The 19,848-nt window shown below is 36.6% G+C and overlaps 1 protein-coding gene across 3 annotated transcripts; it reads left to right on the top strand.

Annotated features, from left to right (window-relative positions):
- Positions 1-651: 651 nt before the first annotated feature.
- ap1ar (adaptor related protein complex 1 associated regulatory protein) lies at positions 652-17,679 on the top strand. 3 transcript variants are annotated; one of them, XM_052089337.1, is made up of 10 exons: positions 652-936; positions 2,174-2,222; positions 2,938-2,964; positions 3,050-3,075; positions 7,466-7,562; positions 8,807-8,905; positions 10,423-10,484; positions 10,764-10,837; positions 12,442-12,549; positions 12,876-17,679. In XM_052089337.1, exons 1-10 carry the CDS (start codon positions 866-868, stop codon positions 13,151-13,153), a joined length of 891 nt encoding a protein of 296 aa, XP_051945297.1. In that variant the 5' UTR covers positions 652-865; the 3' UTR covers positions 13,154-17,679. The 3 variants fall into 3 exon arrangements, with proteins under 3 accessions (XP_051945297.1, XP_051945299.1, XP_051945298.1); XM_052089339.1 differs by lacking the exon at positions 8,807-8,905 and having other exon boundaries at positions 7,466-7,532; XM_052089338.1 differs by lacking the exon at positions 8,807-8,905.
- The last annotated feature ends 2,169 nt before the right edge of the window (positions 17,680-19,848 follow it).

Genomic DNA, 19,848 nt, shown 5'->3' with positions numbered 1-19,848 from the left:
ACACACTTGATGAATTTGATGTGAGATCCGGCTGATGTTGTAGTATTTATTAAAAGGTATACCAGACATTTTGTAATATGCTCTGGTCAAGCAAAGGCGCTAAACCTAATACATTTTAACCTGATTGTACAATGGCAAGAAAAAAAATTCAATTATGCTAATAGTTATTGTACTAAAACAATGGTAAATGTTGTGGTTAGCCTACTATGGTTTTACTACAAATACCATAGTTCACTATGGTTACTGCAGTAAAGCCAAGGTTAATTTTCATTAGGGATGGAAAAAGGTATTGTGAGGGAACACAAGTCTAGTCATTTTTATTAGCGCTTTTCACAACAAATGTCATTTCAAAGCAGGTGTACAGGATATTATGTTATAACATAAAGTAAAGCTGTAATGTCTTTCATCTTTGTGTCCTATGATAAAAATGTGATTGTAGATTGTGCTTTAATAAGTACATCATATTTGTTTTCAGAACCCCAAGTGAGTGCCAGAGGCTACGGCAGTAATATTATTTTGATTTGGATTATCTCTTGCGCCCCCTGCTGTCTAGGAGACATAATTACATAATATGAGCCTCGCGGCATGCCGTAGTTTAAACATGAATCACATGGATGAGTTGTCAGGAAGAAGAAACAATAAAGATTTTAGGCCGGACGTGAGAATACGACCCACGGGCGACGAATGATGCAGCCGAGCGAGCGAAGCGTCCGCAGGTGACTCACCTGCGCGAACCGGTCGCATGCACGCGCTTACACGAGTCATGCAGAATAAAGTGCCCGCGTCCAAGAAGTGTGTAAAGAAGCAGCATCTGGATCAGCTATGGAAAAGTAGTTGAAATAAATAAACCTGATCCGTGCATGTCATGGGGAACTGCTGGGCGCAATGTTTGGGACTCTTCAGAAGGGAAGCAAACAGAATCCAAAGAGGTGGAGGGTGAGTCATTCATGGGACTGTTACATTATTTAATACGCATTATATAAAGTGGTATTTTGATCTTTGGCAGCGTACCGCATGATTTGCCGGTTGTGGTATCAGGTGCATTGCACTGGAAACACCCATACAGTCGGTTAACAGCTGAAAATCTCTGGATATTTGTCTTGGAAGTGAATGAATACTAGTTATTAAACTATTGGTATGGTAAATGTGACTAGTCTTGTGATATTAGTCCTGTCAGGGATAGCCGATTCGCCAACGAATCGTTTTGAAACATTTAATGATTCGACAGAAACGGTTCTCAAGGCGATTGCAAATCAATCTACAGTTTGGGAGAATATTTGTTATAATCTCTGTGCTAGTTACGTCAATATGGTTACAAATAGCTTTGTTTCAATAAAAAGTTATTTAATTGTATGTAAGTAGACGTGAAATTCCACGCCGGCACTTCTGAGAACACCTTTGACATAGAATTGAGCTACTTCATTGAAACGGACTTTTCGAACAAACCGACTCGTTCAAATGAACCGGACTTCTGAACGCGCGTCTGGTTTCCGCATAAGTAGACTTAAAGCTCAAAGGGCTCCGCCCAGAGTCCTGTTGTGAATGCTCCCAGGGCCATTCTGGGGACTTTAGTGTTTAATTTATTTCTATTAATGTTTAAATCCAACTAGTAAAGTGCAAGTGTGTGTGTTTGTAAGAACTTATAATAATATTGAACTTCATTCTGACAAGCATTGTCCTCCTCTGTGTCTCAGATTTGGGTTGAGTATGTGTCTAACAACACAAAGACTTTACAGACAATAAAGATTCAAGAAACATTAGTGGGCTTAATCAGTCAAGTAACCTTCTGTACTAGTGAATACTAAAAACTTCTATGGTATTACTATTACCATGTGTTTATTTTTTCTTCTTTGTGGCGTAGATATGGAAGTACCGTGGTATTACAAACATACTTTTTAAAGAACACCATGTAAATACCATGTTATGCAAATATGGTAATCATCCAGAACCATGGTATAATGTTGTAACAATCCAATATTTATCATGGTACCGCCACAGTACTTTTTTGTATGGATAGGGTGTAATCTTTTAGGTCCCTTTTTTTTAACAACTTATGCTGTTATGGTTATATTGGATACTACTATTTTGTTTTAAAATATTGTAATACATTTTGTCAAGGGATGTATCCTCCCATACAACCAGCCCTGTCTGATTATTCTTTGTATGCCACTAGGTCAAAGTACTTCAGAAGTAGCACAGCTGGGGAACACTATACCATAGAGGTACAGCCTTTGTAATATAAAACTTCTTTAAACTGAGTATTCTATATAAATATATAGAGCTGTTCAAGTTGTAGTCCAAAATCCTGGAAGACATTTAGCAATTTGGAACCATAGGTTACCTAAGGAATTTTCTATGGGTTTTTTGAATAGGGATATGTGAATTACGAGTGACATAAGATCTGTGGTGAAAATTGATTTAAAGAAACTTTCACATTTTGTTCTAGAACATAAATTACACATAGTCATACCTTAAGCGTTAATTTTGACATTACTGTGAAAAAAGATAATTAAAAAAATCAAAAAAAATTCACATGTAATCACAATGCTAATTAAGGACTACAACTACCATGAGCGTGTGAGCTACATGTTTTATGAAATGGATGACTGTTGTAGTCCTTAACCAAATGGATTAGCAACATGCATTTTTAAAAGACAACACAGCATTCAAATCCACAATTGAGCTATGATCGTGTGTAATTTATGTTCTAAAGCAAAACGCAAAAGTGTCTTCAAGGAATTTTCACCTCTGATCTTATTTAACTTATAACTCGAAAATCCCTATTGTAAAAACCCATAGGAAATTCACAAGGGAACCCATGGCGAATTAGCCTTCTGAGTTTGCTAACAAATTGACATCACGGCTGAACAGCTCTATTGTCTTTGTCAAGAGTCTCTGCAGTTTTAGTGACTTTGCTCTTCTCTACTTCCATTGCAGTTTGAGAACCTCGTGGAGAGTGATGAGGTGAGAACACACTTACAGAACAGCACTCAAGTTTTTACACAATTCCTCCTTTATCAAACATCAGCACTGTCATCTTCTTTTCCAGGGTGAGAGCTCACAAAGCTGCCCCAGGTATGTTATACTTAATCCTCACTTTTCTACTGGTATTTTAGAATTGGGTCACTTATTGCCTGAATGATCTTGAAGTGTTATTTAGACTGACTTTCACATACTTTGGCTCCTATTTGGTTCATGGCATGGCAGGTGTGAACTACATTTTTTGGCACTTACTGAAAGATTTTCTGCTCATAATTAGAGTTTTGGAGGACAGTTACAATTCCAGCAGTGACATTATTTCTCAGCTGCCATTTTCTGTAGATTAGTGCTCTCTTATAGCCTTAAATTATAAACCTACAAGCTGTTCATGAACCGTCCAATGTGCATTGTTTAGAAAACTTCCAATGTGATTGGCTCACAGACATTTACACAGTGAGGGTGCAAGGGTTTATTATCAGTCTGCCGGTTAACAAATTTGTGTTTACAAGCTACCAGATTGCTACAAAGAGAAAAAAAGTGGTGTTGAATCCTTGAACAATACTCAATAATTTTATTTGAAGTATTTGTAGTAATAAAATGAGATATCTTTATGTAACTGTATATTCTGTTAAATCTCAGGGGGACCCTTAATCAGTCTCTTCCTGTCTAATTTAGTTGCTTCTAATGAGATTTCTAATATTGTTGCTTTGCTGTATTTCTGTGTACAATTTATTCAAAAATGTATTGTTTAGTTTTGTCATGCTACGAAGTATTCCATTGTGGACTTGATTTTAGGGATGCACCAAAATGGAATTCCTGGGCCAATACCGATAATTTAATGCAAATTTTGTGTGATATATATATATATATATATATATTAGGGCTGTCGATTTAACGTGTTAATTCAGTGCGATTGATTTGACAAAGAATAATGCGATAAAAAAATAACGCAATTAATCGCACCATAATAAGGAAGATTCCTGAGAAATGCAAGCTTGTAATACCACCTGTTTACTCCAGAGGTCAGTAAGTGAAATTGCAGGTATATGAGCAACGCACAGTGAAGAAAACAACCCACAGCACAGACATGCGTTACGTTCTTGCGTTCAAAACACTTGAAGGAGCACAAATGTGAACTAAGGGATCTCAAGATGCATTTAAAGATTGAGTATTAAACTTGAAACGGTGAAATAAAAATATTATGTTTATGACGCAACGCACCCGAGATGCTACACAAGCATGTCTGACGCTTGTTGAAATTGACGGGCTCTTAAACAAGCCCTCATAATAAATCTCCAACTGATTGACAAATTCACTTGTGTAATGGATTGCTGTGAACTGTGTGCCAATGATTGACTTATGATCAATAATATGGTAGTAAACAATACATTGTATTCTAAAACCACTTTTTGAATTGTCTTATCAATGATTAACTCTTCTGCCACAAGAATGTAATGCATTTTAATTATCTGAATATTTTTATTATATATATATATATATATATATATATATATATATATATATATATACATACATATATTATAAATACACTGGCAGCCAAAAGTTTGGAATAATGTACAGATGTTGCTGTTTCAGAAGGAAATTGGTACTTCAATTCAACTGATCACAAAGTATAGTCAGGACATTACTGATGTAAAACAGCACCATCACTATTTGAAAAAAGTCATTTTTGATCAAATCTAGACAGGCCCCATTTCCAGCAGCCATCACTCCAACACCTTATACATGAGTAATAATGCTAAATTAATCATTTAGAACTAGAAATGCCAGATTCATAGAAACTTGCCATTATATCAAACACGGCTGAAAGCAATTTGTTTAATTAAATGAAGCTTAACATTTAATTTGTTTGTTTTTGAGTTGCCACAGTATTCAATAGACTGGCATGTCTCAAGGTCAGTATTAGGTAAAAAATGGCAAAAAAGAAACCGCCTTCTCTAGAAACTCGTCAGTCAATCATTGTTTTGAGGAATGAAGGCTATACAATGCTTGAAACTGCCTTAAAACTGAAGATTTCATACAAAGGTGTAACTACAGTCTTCAAAGACAAAGGACCACTGCCAGGACAGGACAGAAAGAGATGTGGAAGGTCAGATGTACAACTAAACAAGAGGATAAGAACATCAGAGTCTCTAGTTTGAGAAATAGACGCCTCACATGTCCTCAGCTGACAGCTTCATTGAATTCTACCCGCTCAACACCAGTTTCATGTACAACAGTAAAGAGGAGACTCAGGGCTGCAGGCATTATGGGAAGAATTACAAAGAAAATACACTTTTGAAAGAAAAGGTTAGAGTGGGCAAGAAACACAGACATTGGACAACAGATAATTGGAAAAGAGTGTTATGGATCTTTTGTGGGATCAGCTAGACTGTAAGGTGCGTGAGAAGTGCCCGACAAGACAGTCACATCTATGTCAAGTGCTACAGGAAGTGTGTGGTGAAATGTCACCTGAGTATCTGGACAAACTGACAGCTGGAATGCCAAGAATCTGCAAAGCTGTCATTGCTGCTCATGGAGGATTTTTTGATGAGAAATCTTTTAAGTAGTTTAAGAAGTTCTGAACCTTATTTTCAAATTATAATAGTAATTTTTCACGTTATTAATGTCCTGACTATACATTGTGATCAGTTGAATGCCACTTTGGTGAATAAAAGTATCAATTTCTTTCCATAAGCGCAAAATCTGGACATTATTCCAAAGTTTTGGCCACCTGTTTGTGTGTGTATTAGCGCTGTCAATCTATTAACATTTTTAATCTAATTAATTACATGGTGTCCCGATTCATTAATCGCATATACAAATATGTGCTGAGAGAGCCCATCATATAACAATAATTAAATATATAAAGATTATACATATTTATATCAATATATTATAGTTATCTTTAAATATTTAAAGATTATACATATATATAATAAAAAATATTCAGATAATTAAAATGCATTACATTCTTGTGGCAGAAGTGTTAATCATTGATAAGACAATACAAAAAGCTGCTTTAGAATACAATGTATTGTTTACTGCCATAGTAGCTGCTCGTTTAAAAATGTGTTGTTTAGAAGCTTGAAGTGATGCCATATAAAAGTTAGCCAGATGCAACATGATCCAGAAATTAAAGATGTATGCTGATTTGAATAAGAAATACATGATAATACACTTGCATAAACTGTATGGTGCCCATTTAAATGAGTATTCACTGTAATCCTGACGAATCGGTCACTGAGAGAGAATAATGAACATCTAACTGCTGTAATAATGCTTTAAACCAAAATGAGGTGATAAATTAACAGCATATGACCTACATTAAATAACAAAATACTCAATACAATCCCTAATCTCCCTATATGTGCTGTAATATTAATGCTAGTGGCCAGACTTTGAGTGCAGCGGTGGTTTATGCGTAGTGTGTGCGCATTGTGGACATGCATATCTGATTCACAGACTCTTATTGCAGCGCTCCTCAATGACAGTTTCATTGTATAACTTATGAAATGTAAATGCAATAATCATAATGGGAACAGGAAAAACATCTGCAGATCGAATAGTCAAAACTCGTAAAATACAAGCACATTCGTTTCACTCATGCCATCTCTTGTCGCTCCGTGAGGATTATTTTAAGATCTATGCATCTTATGTTGTGTTTGGGCTTGTTTTATTCATAATCCTTTGCTATTAGTAACAATGTGGTATTTTCCATATTCGGTTTATGTTTCATGAAGTAATAAGCTAACATTATTGCCCCAAGTAACGTACCTGGGATGGGCTTGAGTACACTGATGTGACAGCAATGTTTGGTCCTGTAAACAATGATGATATTGAAATGCTTGATTAGACTTTTCACTCAATTCAAAATTCAGTGACAAACATGTCAAAGAGCAGCCTTAGTTTTTTAATTTTGAGATTAAGTTGTGATATTCAGCACTACATTTTTTGTCAACAAAGACGTCCGCAACCAAACCAATAAACGATGCTGCAATGCTAGCATTTCTTCGACAGGTTTACTATAATCAAAAGAGAGTGCAATTAACCATGTTTTGAACACCTGTCATTGCAAATGTTTGCTAAACAAGGTTTGTAATCATGTAATATAGAAACTTTGACTCAATGTTTATCATTGACTCTAAATCGCCCTGGGTTCTGACTTCTCTACGAAATCAAAGCTGAAGATTTCCACATGAGTTTCCAAAATGGAAGTCATTCACAGTAGGAATTTGGAAATTCCATTTGAATACATTCTGACGTAGGCATCCATTGACCAATGATAATTTCTTTCCACACCCTCAAAATGCATCTTATGCATTCTTATGCATCAAAAACCCTTCAGAGTTTTCTCGAGTCTGTCGCTTCAACCGAATCACTGATGTTTGTCTCAGAGCTGTGCACCACATGACTTGAGCTCACAGAGTTGGTGATAGGCTGTTGAAGGCTTTGACCTTTACTCTCTTTCCTGTCATTGGCCCAGACCTATCAGCGAGGAGGAGATTGGCCAATTGAAGGAGCATTGCTACGGTGCTATCTCAGACAAACAGGTGCTGATCGACGAAAAGCTGAATGCCGAGGTACTACAGGTCACATCTGTGTCTCCATCAGCACTGTCAACATCATTGCTTTAGTTTATGCTAGATTCTTACTGTAGAGCTTCAGTTACAGACTTTACAGAATGTATAATTGAAATACATAATTTGTGGTGGTTCAACATTACCTAATATTTAGTTAGACTTTCAATGGAGCACAACAGTGCCCACCCACTTGAGCAGCCATCTTGGTTCCGGATGTATTTTTCTTATTCTTTTCCGTAGGGATTTCATAAAATCCTTCATAAAAGAGTTCTGAACCATTAACCAAACCAACCAGCTCTGAGGTGAATTACAACATTACAAATTTTGAATTAAAGTAACAAATATTTGAAAAACAGACAAAAAGACCAAGATACAACACTGTATTTAGAATAAATTATTTTAGCAAATTATTCAGATACAAACAAATATAAAAGTAGTTTGTAGTGTAGGGAGGCCAACTCCGTTGCATCATGCACAGTGTGTCATGGAAGAGGGCGGACACTGCAGAGCTTGGTGGGCTTTATATGCCAAGATTCTGTGATTGGTGGAGTATGAGTAGTGTAGTTCTTCAGCAGAATTTCTGGAATTGGACTGATGGCTTCAGAAGCATATACCTTTGATTTACAACCTTGGAGCTCATGTTAGGCTGGCTACAAATATTTTTTAATTCTCATTAAAAATCAATTTGTCTACGGAGAAAGTGAATGTGATTTTTACTTCCGGAACCCGACTGTTGCTCTCGGTCTTATTTAGTCAACATGAAATTCCATTAGCAACCCATTTATCGTCTTTAATTGAACATATTTCTGAGCAAATAGGATGTTCGAGGAAAAAATAGAATAGAAAACTATGGCTGAACTTGATTTTATCCATCGTTAAGATAATGAAATGTGGGCGTTACCCAAATGGAACCAGGTGGTTTGATGAGAGACGAGAATAAGAGGTCTTGGTGATGTCATCCAAAAAGGAAAAGCATTTCAGAGGCCAGGCAAATTTGTACATTTTGATGAAAGGCAAACTTTTTCTTTAGAAGAATGTGCACTCATAAATCGTGCACAATAAGCGCTTCCATTATGATTTCATGTTGACTGAATTTCAAACAATGTTTCAAACTAAATCAGCAGTATTTTAAAGTTACTGTTTATCGTGAGTTTTTATGGTTTCCTTTGATGTTTTCCATTGTTTTTCACCCTTTTATTTCTGTGTTTAGTTAACCCTCCCTTTCTTTTGTGATTTATGCCCAGTTAGTGGCAGAAGAGGAGAAGTTAAGGCTAGAAGAGGAGGCAATATTTGCAGCCCAGCGTGAGGCAGCGCGGCTCATTAAGGAGCGAAAGCTAAAGGAGGTGAGGCGTTTGCCCTGAGCACGCCCAGCCCTTCTCTTAACCCCACCCATTGTGGCTTCTGCCACACCTTTCATCTATGACATGCCTTCAACTCTGTCACAATCTAGTCAAATCTGATTTTAACACTAACAGTTACAGTTAATAAAGTCAAACACTATATAACATTTGCTTGCTATTTTTATTCAAACTAAATTAGATTAGTCTTTTATAGGTTGTAATTTAACAAGTTAGAAAGGAATTGAAGGCTCTTGACATTTTTCCAACTGTTTATGTAAGTCTGTTGAATGCTAATGCTATACTAGTAAAAGTCAAAGCAATTGTTTTTTATAGGGATGTCCCGATACGATACTGGTGTCTGAATCTGGTACGATACCATGCTAATACACTTGTACTCGTAAAAATGCTCTGATACCATCTGACGATATGTTCTTGTGTGATTATTAAACGGCAAAGGCTGCGATTTATTAAGACAAAGATATGGTTTGCATGTGCTGCGTGCTTCAAATGTGAGAGCTTGTAAATGTGTGAAGCCGGTGTTGTGGGGTGGGGGGGCGAGCACTAATACACTTTGTAGCACTAGCCACATACAGAATACATATTTATTCAATTAAATGGCAGTAACAACCTGCTTTAACAGAGGTGGGAACCTAATGTCAAGAACACGAACCAGAAATGAAAAAACCCAAAATAAAAGTTCCATTTAAATGCAGGAAGGTATGACATAAATATATCACTAATGAATAGTTATATAATATTCACTGTAATACTATTATAATTAATAATGATAATGCATCTATTGTAATTGTATTGTATTTAATATCTCACATCTGTGAGGCTCTGTTGTGCAGCACTTTATTTAACAAAATATAGCTCCAATGTTGCATTTTGGATTGTGTTGTGAGGTTCTGTATAAAGCACATTATTTCATAAAAATAATACAATATTATGTTTAAAACTAAAGTGATCCTATATTTATTTTATTAAAGTTCTAATTAATTCATTTATTTAGACACTGTTTGTTGATTAAATTGAAATAAACGGTTGAATATCGAATTCAGAAAAAGAAAAAAAAAACATGTATCGTAATGGCAAGGACCGGATCTCGTACTCATTCTCAATAAAATAATGGTATCGGGATATCCCTACATTTTTTTTCAAATGTTCATAACTGCAAACAATGCAGTTAAAAGTCTTCTCCCCTTAAATCTATCAGACCAGATGAAACCAAGTTTCTCTTATCTCCTAACATCTATTGTCATATTTTCTCTTAATTTGTTTGTTTATTGTTTTCTCCTTTATTTGCCCTCATGTCTCTGTTCAGTTTTAATGTGTTTTATTTTGCTTTGTATCATATGTGTGTTACCATCTGCCGGTATTACATTGGTGTGTGGCACACAGAGTTAGAAATCATTTTTGCCATGTTATTTTTTGGAAATACTAAGAGATGCAAGGTATTGTAGAGCTTGTTGGGATATTAGTGGAAGGGAGCTTTTATTGTTAATTTGGTCTGTTTTCAGAGGAAGCCAAAGAGGACCAAACCCAGAGCAGAACCAGAGAGCAATGACCTTCGTCACAAACCGTAAGTCTGATTATCTAAATGTACAAGGTGACATTTAAGAAATGACATGGTAATAAGTGCTGCACATAACAAATGTTTCAATCATTGAATAATCTGTCGGTAATATCTTCATTCATTTTACTTTTATTCATTAATAAGATTAATCACATTTATTCAATGAGCAATAACTTCTACATTTATACTGTGGTACGAGTAAAAAGTGCTGATTTAAATTCAAACTCTTAATACTGCAGTCTCTCTACATTGCAGATGGTTTTATAACTGTGTGTTTTTCTCCAGTAAACCTCCGGATGGAGAGTTCGAGGTGTACCTGCAGACTGTGAAAGCTCAGTCTGAAGCGTTTCGCAGTAACAGTGAGTTCTCAAGCACTGCTGGTTCTCGTAAATCACCCAGAGGCCACATTTCACTTGTACAGATGTACACTGAAAATGCTGTAGATTACAATTTGAGATGTACGGATGTATCGGCCAAATATCAGTTTTCAGCTGATAAAAGCAGCCGAAGGTCAGGGGCGTATATATCCTGTCAATCAAAATGGGGGCGAAAAATACATCGGACAATTGGCCTGGAACCATCGTGCTGGAATTACCATTTAACACAACTAATTTGATTACTCGCTGTAAAGCTCGACACTGAAAGGGATGTGACGAGTTTGTGAAAGCGGAAGCTGCTTCAGCTAAAAATTGACAAGCTTCATCTTTCACAATTCAGTAAATGTGAGTTAAAGGGATAAAAAATGGAACGTCTTTACTCACCCTCATGCCATTCCAGATGTGTTTGACTGTCTTCTTCTGGTGAACACAAATTAAGATTTTCAGAAGAATATTTCAGCCCTGTTGGTCCATACAATGCAAGTGAATGGTGATCAGAACTCAGAAGGTCCAAAAAGCACATAAAGGCAGCATAAACAATCCATACAACTCCAGTGGTTTAATCCATGTCTTCAGAAGTGATATAATAGGTTAGGGTGAGAACCAGATCAATATTTAAGTCCTTTTTTCTATAAATCTCCACTTTCACTGCACATTCTTCTTGTGTTTTTTGCAGATTCACATTCTTCTTGCATGTTGCCACCTACTGGTCGTCGCCGGTCAAAGGTCGAGATTTAGTAAACTTATCAATAATTAAGTCCTTTTTTTTTTCTCATCCATACCTAACATATTGTTTCTGAAGGCATGGATGTAACCACTGGAGTCGTAGGGATTACTTTTATGCTGCCTTTTATGTGCACTTTGGAGCTTCAAAGTTCATGCCACCATTCACTTGCATTGTATGGACCTACACAGCAGAAATATTCTGCTAAAAATCTTCGTTTGTGTTCTGCTGAACAAAGAAAGTCATACACACTTGACTCTTTTGAACCTTTTTAATGAATTAACCAAAAATAACTCGAATAACTTGAAATCAGGAGATCTGGTTAGCAGTTTGAATCAGTCACTTTCCCAACTGGAAGCACAGACATTTCAAAATAAGAGTCCCAGATGCATTTTGGGCATCTCTATAATTAAAAGTCCTGCATTTTGTACCATATCTTGTTTTATTATTATTATTTTATGTATTTCATTCTGGTAATTATTGATTAGGATTGGAAAAGCACAATAAACTGCATCTGGGATTTCATTCAATTTGCGCAGCGCGCGTGCGCATGCGTGTGTGTGTGTGTGTGTGTGTGTGTGTAAAATGTCAAAAGTAAAAAAAGGCCTTTCACATTTGGGACGGCATAAGGCCGAGTAAATGATGGGAGAACTAAGATAAGAAGATTCCGAAAGATTAAAAAAAACAGGCCAATTTAATGTGAGCCTGACAAGATGATATTTTCTGTGGCACTTTCAACATTTGATGTTTGTATTGAGTGGCCATTCCAGCCTGACACCGCAACATTGTCTCAACCAATGGCGTAAGTTTTGGGGCGGGACTATCTGTTAGTTCTGAGCGTTTGTGTCTCTTGTGTGTTAAGGACTGAGCTCTGAGGCGAACGTTGTCACCCCAAACACGGAGGGCAGCTGGGACTTAACCAGTAAAACTGATGCCACCTCACTGGACCTAGAGTGGGAGGATGAGGAGGGTGAGTGACATCACACATCTACTTCCTGCATTCAGAAAATAATTTGAGTAATGATATATTTCATCCATTGCATCTAAGTTTGAATTGTCCTTTTGCTGTTTAATCCTTTTAAATGCCTCATCCAAGGGCTGCAGTCTGAGATTGACATTTAAAATGTGCTGACACATCTAAATCAATATCATTAAGCGATTAACAATATTTTGTAAAGTAACTAAACTTGAATAGCGTGAACTGAAGTATCAAGCACAATAAGTTGCTTCCAAGTAAATGGTTTCAATTCCTTTTGTCCTCTTCAATGTAATTAGTTAAGATATGAAATTCAACAGGAATGAATCAGATGGGTCCAGCATGGGAGCGTTCCAAAACAGAAGAGGACATTTTATGGGCGGCGCTTCGTCCCGGGGGGAATCAGTTGGGCAGCGGCCCCACCTCCACCTCTGAGGACTCCAACGCGCTGGAGTGGGAGAACGACTTCATCAGTGCACATCCCGAGGACAGTGGAGACCACTGCGATGAGGACTTTGAGGGATTTGTTAATCCAGTACTGGACACGCCCACCGAGGAGGCGGAGATTAAGCCTACCTCTGACCAACAAGAAAGATAGTCCTCATGAGACCACAGCGATGCATTACATAAATTCAGTGTAATATGACTGCTGAGCGGACCGGCCAAAATGACAATACGGATGTCTACAATTGAACTCATAATTATCAAAACACGAACATGATGATTGTCTCCTAAGAAACTACCCACAGTTTGATATGATTTGTATTTGTTCTTTGGGTGAATCTCTCGAAAACATGTCCAGGTCACATTCCATCTAAATATATATGTGTGTATACAGTACAGATCATCTTTTACATTGTGAATGTAAAAATGCACATTATTGTAATGCGTTGGAATGTTAGGTTTTATTTGAGTAATATCCCATTATTATCAAGGGTGATTCGCATTAGATTCTTATGACCATTTTTTCATACAGTACAATACAGTATTTTAAAGCTACACTATGTAACGTTTTGCCCTCTTGCGGTTGAAGCATAAAACTGCAAGTTTCTTGCGGAGGAACACTTTACGTCAGTTGTGATTCGGCATTGCTCTTATGCGGATGGCTCTTATGGATGAATCTCATGGTTTGAGGACTATTTTTATGTTGATATTATGATATTCGCTTAAACATTGGAAGTAAAGTTACTACAGAGTATCAAGTTCATTACTTGTGCTATGAAATCGCTACATTATAAACGATTTGAGATGAGCGTACATTCATGGGGATCTGTTTAAAGGAACAAAAAAATAGCTCCAAAAATACTTTATTGGCTTACTCTTGCTTGCAACGTTTAGACCATTAGGTCTCCGTCTGGCAAAAAATAAATAACAAAAATGTCTGTGATTGAGGGGATAAAAGAAACCGCGGCGCAAACATAGTTGGAAACACACTTTGGGAATCTCGAAACTGCAGCAATGATATAAAATACTCAAAAGTTATGAAAATTTGTAAACGTGTAACAAAAACTTCACTTATACTTATAAACTCATCGCGATTAGAACACAATCGGTTCATTAAAGCATAACAGCAGAAAACATTCTCATGCATTACAGCAGGTAAACAACTTCACCAAACCGTTACAAATCCATGAGGAGAGTGATTTCACAGTGCTGCTGCACAGCTGTTGCGATCGCTTTTCTGACATTCCAGCGAGTTGCGCCACAGCCGATTTCTTTCTGAGCTCACGGACATGATGTAAACACTCAAGGACGAATGACATATGCCTGCGATTTCATGCCAAATCTGTCCCGACAGCTCTAAATAAAAAATCTCAATTGCAGACTTACCGTAGTGAATCAGGGTAAGACAAAAAACATGTTTTGGAAGATGGGATGTTGGTGTACTCGATTATTAAAAAAATTAAATAAGTTCTAACAAAATAATCTTACATAGTACTGAAATGAAACTGACTTTATTTAAATCAGGATACATTACAGGCAGTGAAACAAAAACTATAATTTTGTACTGCAATTTTATTTATTTTTATTTATTTATTCTTTGCATTATGATTGAGAATGGCAGGGTGGTTAAATTGCATCATGCAAGTTTTAATTTGACAATAAAGCACAATTATTTGATAATGTTTTTATTTTTTTTTTGTCCTAAGGTGAAATACAGAGCCCCCTAGAGGGCAGGAAGGGAATTAATTTTCTGAAATAGTCATATGTTCCCTTGTTATATACTATATACACTGTATATACAGTATAAAATTACTTTTATGGTGGAAACTATTGTACAAATTAACCATGTTACTATATTAAATTATATTGATTAATACCATATTTTTTATTTTCCTGTTTTACTATGGTTTTAACATGAGTAGCATGGTTAAAATATGGTTAAAGTTGTAAAATATGTTTATTTTGGTTAGAGATGGATAAAGCTATTGCAAGGGAACGCAACACTTTAATAAAAAAAATAATCCCTCCCTGTCTTGTCAAGGTGCTCTGTAGAAATATGTTCTTGACGGGTTTCGTGAGATTCACCCCATTAGAATTTTGCTGTCACAAATGTATTTAAATTCCTATTTATTTGAACTGATTTAATTGTATGTGTTTGCCTTGGATTCTGGGTTCTTAGTTTTAAAATTGTCTAAAAATTAGACACTTAAGTCTTGTATTAATATTTCAACCGTATTTCAGAATCTGAATCAAGTGCAATTTTAGAAGAGTTTCCTAAAAGCATCTTAAGATCACTCATATGAGCTCATATAACCATTGGAGCCTTTCATTCAGCCTAATCATATAACGTTTGAAACCGTCATGGAGTCTGGCCCTGGTCTGATGCGTAAGAGACATTGCTCTAGTTGTTTTAAGGGAAAGACTTGTTGCCTGAAGGGAAAAGCTAAACTTGAGAAGTTCCAACTAGTGCTGTTAATATTTAAAATGATCAGCGTTTATCTGCCTGCTAAATGTCTGCGGGTCAAAGGGGTTCGGTATAGTTCTTGAAAACAGCCAGTGAGTGTTCTCTACACTTATTTGAAAATACATTCTTTGGACAAAATGGGCTGGAAAGAGTGAAAATACTTTAATGGAACACAAATCTCGATCTGCTACCTCTGGTTTGAATAATCCTGACGCTACTGAATTAATCCATTAACTGCTGTTTTACTGTCTATGAAGTTATCAGTGAATCGATGGAGACTGGAGATCCTCTTAATAATGAATGTTAACACTGATCATTTTTCAACTGCAGTACAAACAGTTCTACAGGAAATCTGGATGATCGTAAAATTGACATCTACAGAACAATATTTTTATCCAAATGTTTCACTGGTGGTCTGGTATTTTCTCTAAAGGAATGTTCCTGGTTTTATTGCAAGTTAAGCTCTATCGTCAGCATTTGTGACATAATGTTGAATACCAAGTGTTTGTAAAAACAACACAAAAATTGTGGTTACCGTAACGCACTTACAATATTGGTGAATGGGACCACTCCATGATGGCTAAAATACGAATGTTACGTCATCATGAAAGCAAAGTTGTAATATTTGATATAGCTGTTAACCAAATAAAGTTAGTAAGTGATTTTTTTCATATCTTGTGGCTATATTTTTGAATCCATGTATTTATTGACTGGGCTCATTATAAGTGCTTCTCCATTACTGAGATTCTTGTTAAAAAAACAAACAAAAAATACGAGGGGTACGTCTACATTTTGTTGTGCAAATCAACATTTATCCACAATAAGCTGTCAATTGTGCTTAACTTTTATTGAACCTGGAATATTCCTTTAATATTTGACTCTAGCTAAATATATACAACCGCTTAAAGGAATAGTTCACCTAAATATGTCAATTATGCCATTATTTACTCACCCTCATGTGTAAATGACGTTTAAAGAATGAGAAATGTATTAAAATGTTCGCAGTTATTTTACTTACAATGAAAGTGAATAGGGACAGATGCATCCGAACACTAAAAATGACTCTGTGAAAGTATCAAAAAGGTAGTCCACAAGACTTACCCACAAAATCTTCTTTCAGTCGTTCAGTTAAAATCTTCTCTTCTGCTGCAGCTCTCAAATCTCATTTGCATTTCTGAATATTGCAATATGGCGCTGTTTTATGGAGCTTTACATTGTCTGGCCCCATTCACATTAATTGTATGGAAAAGAGTAGTATGAATATTTTAACATATTTTGTGTTCCATGGGAGGAGAAAATAATAATGATATTGAACATGAGGGTGTGAAAATAATGGAATTTTTTTCTCCATTAATGGCTATACTACTGCTTGAAGTTGACCCCTATACTCTGTTTGTTTTAATGAATGCTGATCTGTATATGATGGATTTTGAAGCGGACACTAAAGGCCTTTAGGATTAGTTAGGACATTATGATCTCTTGTTGAGTCCGACGTGACTGGGGTCTGAAATCTAGTTGTGAAAGGGCCTTCTGTTGAATATCATCGCACCCAAGAGACTTCTGTACAGCACAATCATGTTATTGTCTTATTTTACCAGCACACCTCAAAAGAGCATCTTGACAGACGTGTTCATGTCATCTGAATGTAAAGGATGTGTGATCAATGAAGAGTTTTTTCTCAAGTGAACATGTATTATGTCACGTATGAAGAGTTTGGGAGAAATATATGTGTTTGCAAAGATAGATGAATATATGGCGGTCTCCACCATTGGAGTAAAACTACCATCTCTGTGTCTTATCTTCACACTAGAAATCTGAAATGACCACATATCCAAATTTCTGCATGGATTCCATCTTATCGACTAATCCCAGTGGAAATCTACATGGTGCCAGACCTTATTTTGTGTTATGGCAAGTGTGTATTTTCTGCTAATCAAATGACAGCTGTTCACATTTTTAAAAATGCTGCATATTCCAAGAAAGGGCTTGGCAGATCACCTCCCAACTCTTCAACAGAACTGAAATGCTGTTTGCACAGTTTCTTGAACATTTCCCTTGTGTTGGAAGAACATGTCAAGCTTTTATGTTTTTTCGGTTGTGAGTGCTTCTGAAGAACCCATCAAATTTCAGATAAACTGAATGTAACTACTGTTTTCATAATTCCAATATCTTGTGTTAAATCTGCATAATAAATAAATAAATATTAAAAACTCCCTTGCAAGCTGACAGAGCTGTTTAAATTTCATACACTGCCATCTCAGTGTGATACTATGTATGCATGACCAGCCAAAAGTTTGGACACATTTGACTAAATGTATAAGAGATTTTCCACTATCGGTCCAAATGGTTCTTGTTGCAGAACTGGGCCATTTTGTAATGCATTTTAGGGCTTGTTGTTGACACGGTCTTCTCTTTCCACCATGGTACTGTGAAACCAGGATAAGCATAAACAGACTGGACAAGTGACCAATCGTGAGTCGCCACATCACTAAAGGTGTTCCACCAGGACGTTTGAATATGGTTAACTGACCATGATGAATCTGTGATAGGTATTGTTTGTAATCAAACCTACTGGAACCGATACTCCCCGTGCTCAGAAACGGCCGGCCCGATGGTGGAAAAATACTTTATGTTTCTCATGAGCTTAAAGCCCTGTTCTTCTAAAGATTTGTAATTCTTGAAATTAGTTTTCTAGACAAATAGCCTATATGCTGAGTATATGTATGAATTGGATGAGTTGGATTTGATAGTGAAGGAAAAACAGCCATTAAGTATCCGTCACACATGGGTAATGGTCTGCACTTATATAGCGCCTTTTTAACCTTAACGGTATTCAAAGTGCTTTACACTGTGACTCATTCACCCATTCACACGCACATTTATACACCATGCAAGGTGCTAGCCTGCCATTGGGAGCAACTTGGGGTTCAGTGTCTTGCCCAAGGACATGTGGAGTCATGTGGGCCAGGATCTGAACCACTAACCCTGTGATTAGTGGCTGACCCACTCTACCAACTGAGCCGTGAAATCCAGGTGTATTCAAACCTTTGTTCTTACAGATGCATGTCCACAATATATCCTGTGTGCTAACTGTAACGGCACACATTAAACTGCAGGTGGCAGTGAGATTTTACAAATGAATCCATCTCACTGGTGCCAAAAACCCAGGAAATTCTCCAATGTTTAGTAGGCCAATATGGTATACATGGCTAATGAATAACATTAAATACATTGAATTTCATTGTCAAAGCAGATTTCCTTAAAAACAAATGTGTAAAATAAAATGGAGTTTTGTGTAAATGAATTAAAGGCAGTGTATTCTGCAAGGGTCAGTTGGGGACAGAGTGTTCAATGTGTTCTTACAAGCACAATGATTTACAGATATCTTCTTTTTCTTTCTATAATAAGACAGAGAGATTTTATCAGCAGCCCAGGAGAAAGAGCCTTGAGGTAAAATTAATTGCTCTTTTCTATCTGCCACTGCAGCAACAGACACTCAAGAGGGAAACCAAAATGAAGATATACAACAGTGAGAGAGAGAGAGAGTGAACTGCCATTAATGCTTTCATTTGAACAGTAGCTTCGTGGTCTAATATTTTGTAATGAAATTAAACCGTTGCAACACACATTTTATGATCCATTATTTCCTCCGTTGTAAACATACCACACTCTGATAAGTGCTTGAGAAAAGGAAATGTTCTGGTAGAGATAAAAATGTGTTACCCTTTCTAATTTCCTGCTGTTGAAAACATAATTAATGATTGAAGAGTGGTGCAAAGAAACTAAGGAACTGGGCACCATATTCAAGAATTTAAGGCCTTTTAGTTTACTTGGGGGGGCGCTGTTGAAGACCACAAACTGTATACATGCAGTGTCCATTCTTCTTAACTACTCCACAAGCAGAACTCGGATTGAGCATGTTTACCTCATCCTGTGTCTTAACTTGCAACTCAAAAACCTAACAATAAGAATGTATGGTGTCTTTCCCTCACAGAGTTAAAAGATTGCTCTCTCTCTCTCTCTCTCTCTCTCTCTCTCTCTCTCTCTCTCTCTCTCTCTCTCTCTCTCTCTCTCTCTCTCTGCCATGGTTAGTTGATTATGTGATGGAAACATAACATGATCTGACTGACCTCTTGCTAAAGAAGAGCTGAAATAACCTTTGGAAAACTTTGGAAAAAGAACAAAAAATCAATAAACATTTTTGATGGGAATATCTTCATCTCTCAGAATGTTGGAAAGCCAGTCCCTCTGTATCGACCTAGAGTTCTAGTGTAATACTGTATGTCTTGCACCCTCCGAAACCTCATTTACAACCTATCGCCTCGTTTCACTTCGCTGTGAGCAGGACAAGGGGACTTGGGACTGTTTTCTGCCGTAACCGAGAT

This window comes from Xyrauchen texanus, chromosome 23 (assembly GCF_025860055.1).
Source record: "Xyrauchen texanus isolate HMW12.3.18 chromosome 23, RBS_HiC_50CHRs, whole genome shotgun sequence".
Classification (NCBI taxonomy): domain Eukaryota; kingdom Metazoa; phylum Chordata; class Actinopteri; order Cypriniformes; family Catostomidae; genus Xyrauchen; species Xyrauchen texanus.
The sequence above is the reverse complement of the archived record's forward strand: the minus strand, read 5'-3'. Positions and strand labels throughout refer to the sequence as shown.

Bases quoted from the DNA above. Each gene is read 5' to 3' on its own strand.
- ap1ar (XM_052089337.1), top strand. From the start codon at position 866: ATGGGGAACTGCTGGGCGCAATGTTTGGGACTCTTCAGAAGGGAAGCA. The intron at 3,076-7,465 runs GTATGTTATACT...TCATTGGCCCAG, and splicing joins AGCTCACAAAGCTGCCCCAG to ACCTATCAGCGAGGAGGAGA. The intron at 7,563-8,806 runs GTACTACAGGTC...ATTTATGCCCAG, and splicing joins ACGAAAAGCTGAATGCCGAG to TTAGTGGCAGAAGAGGAGAA.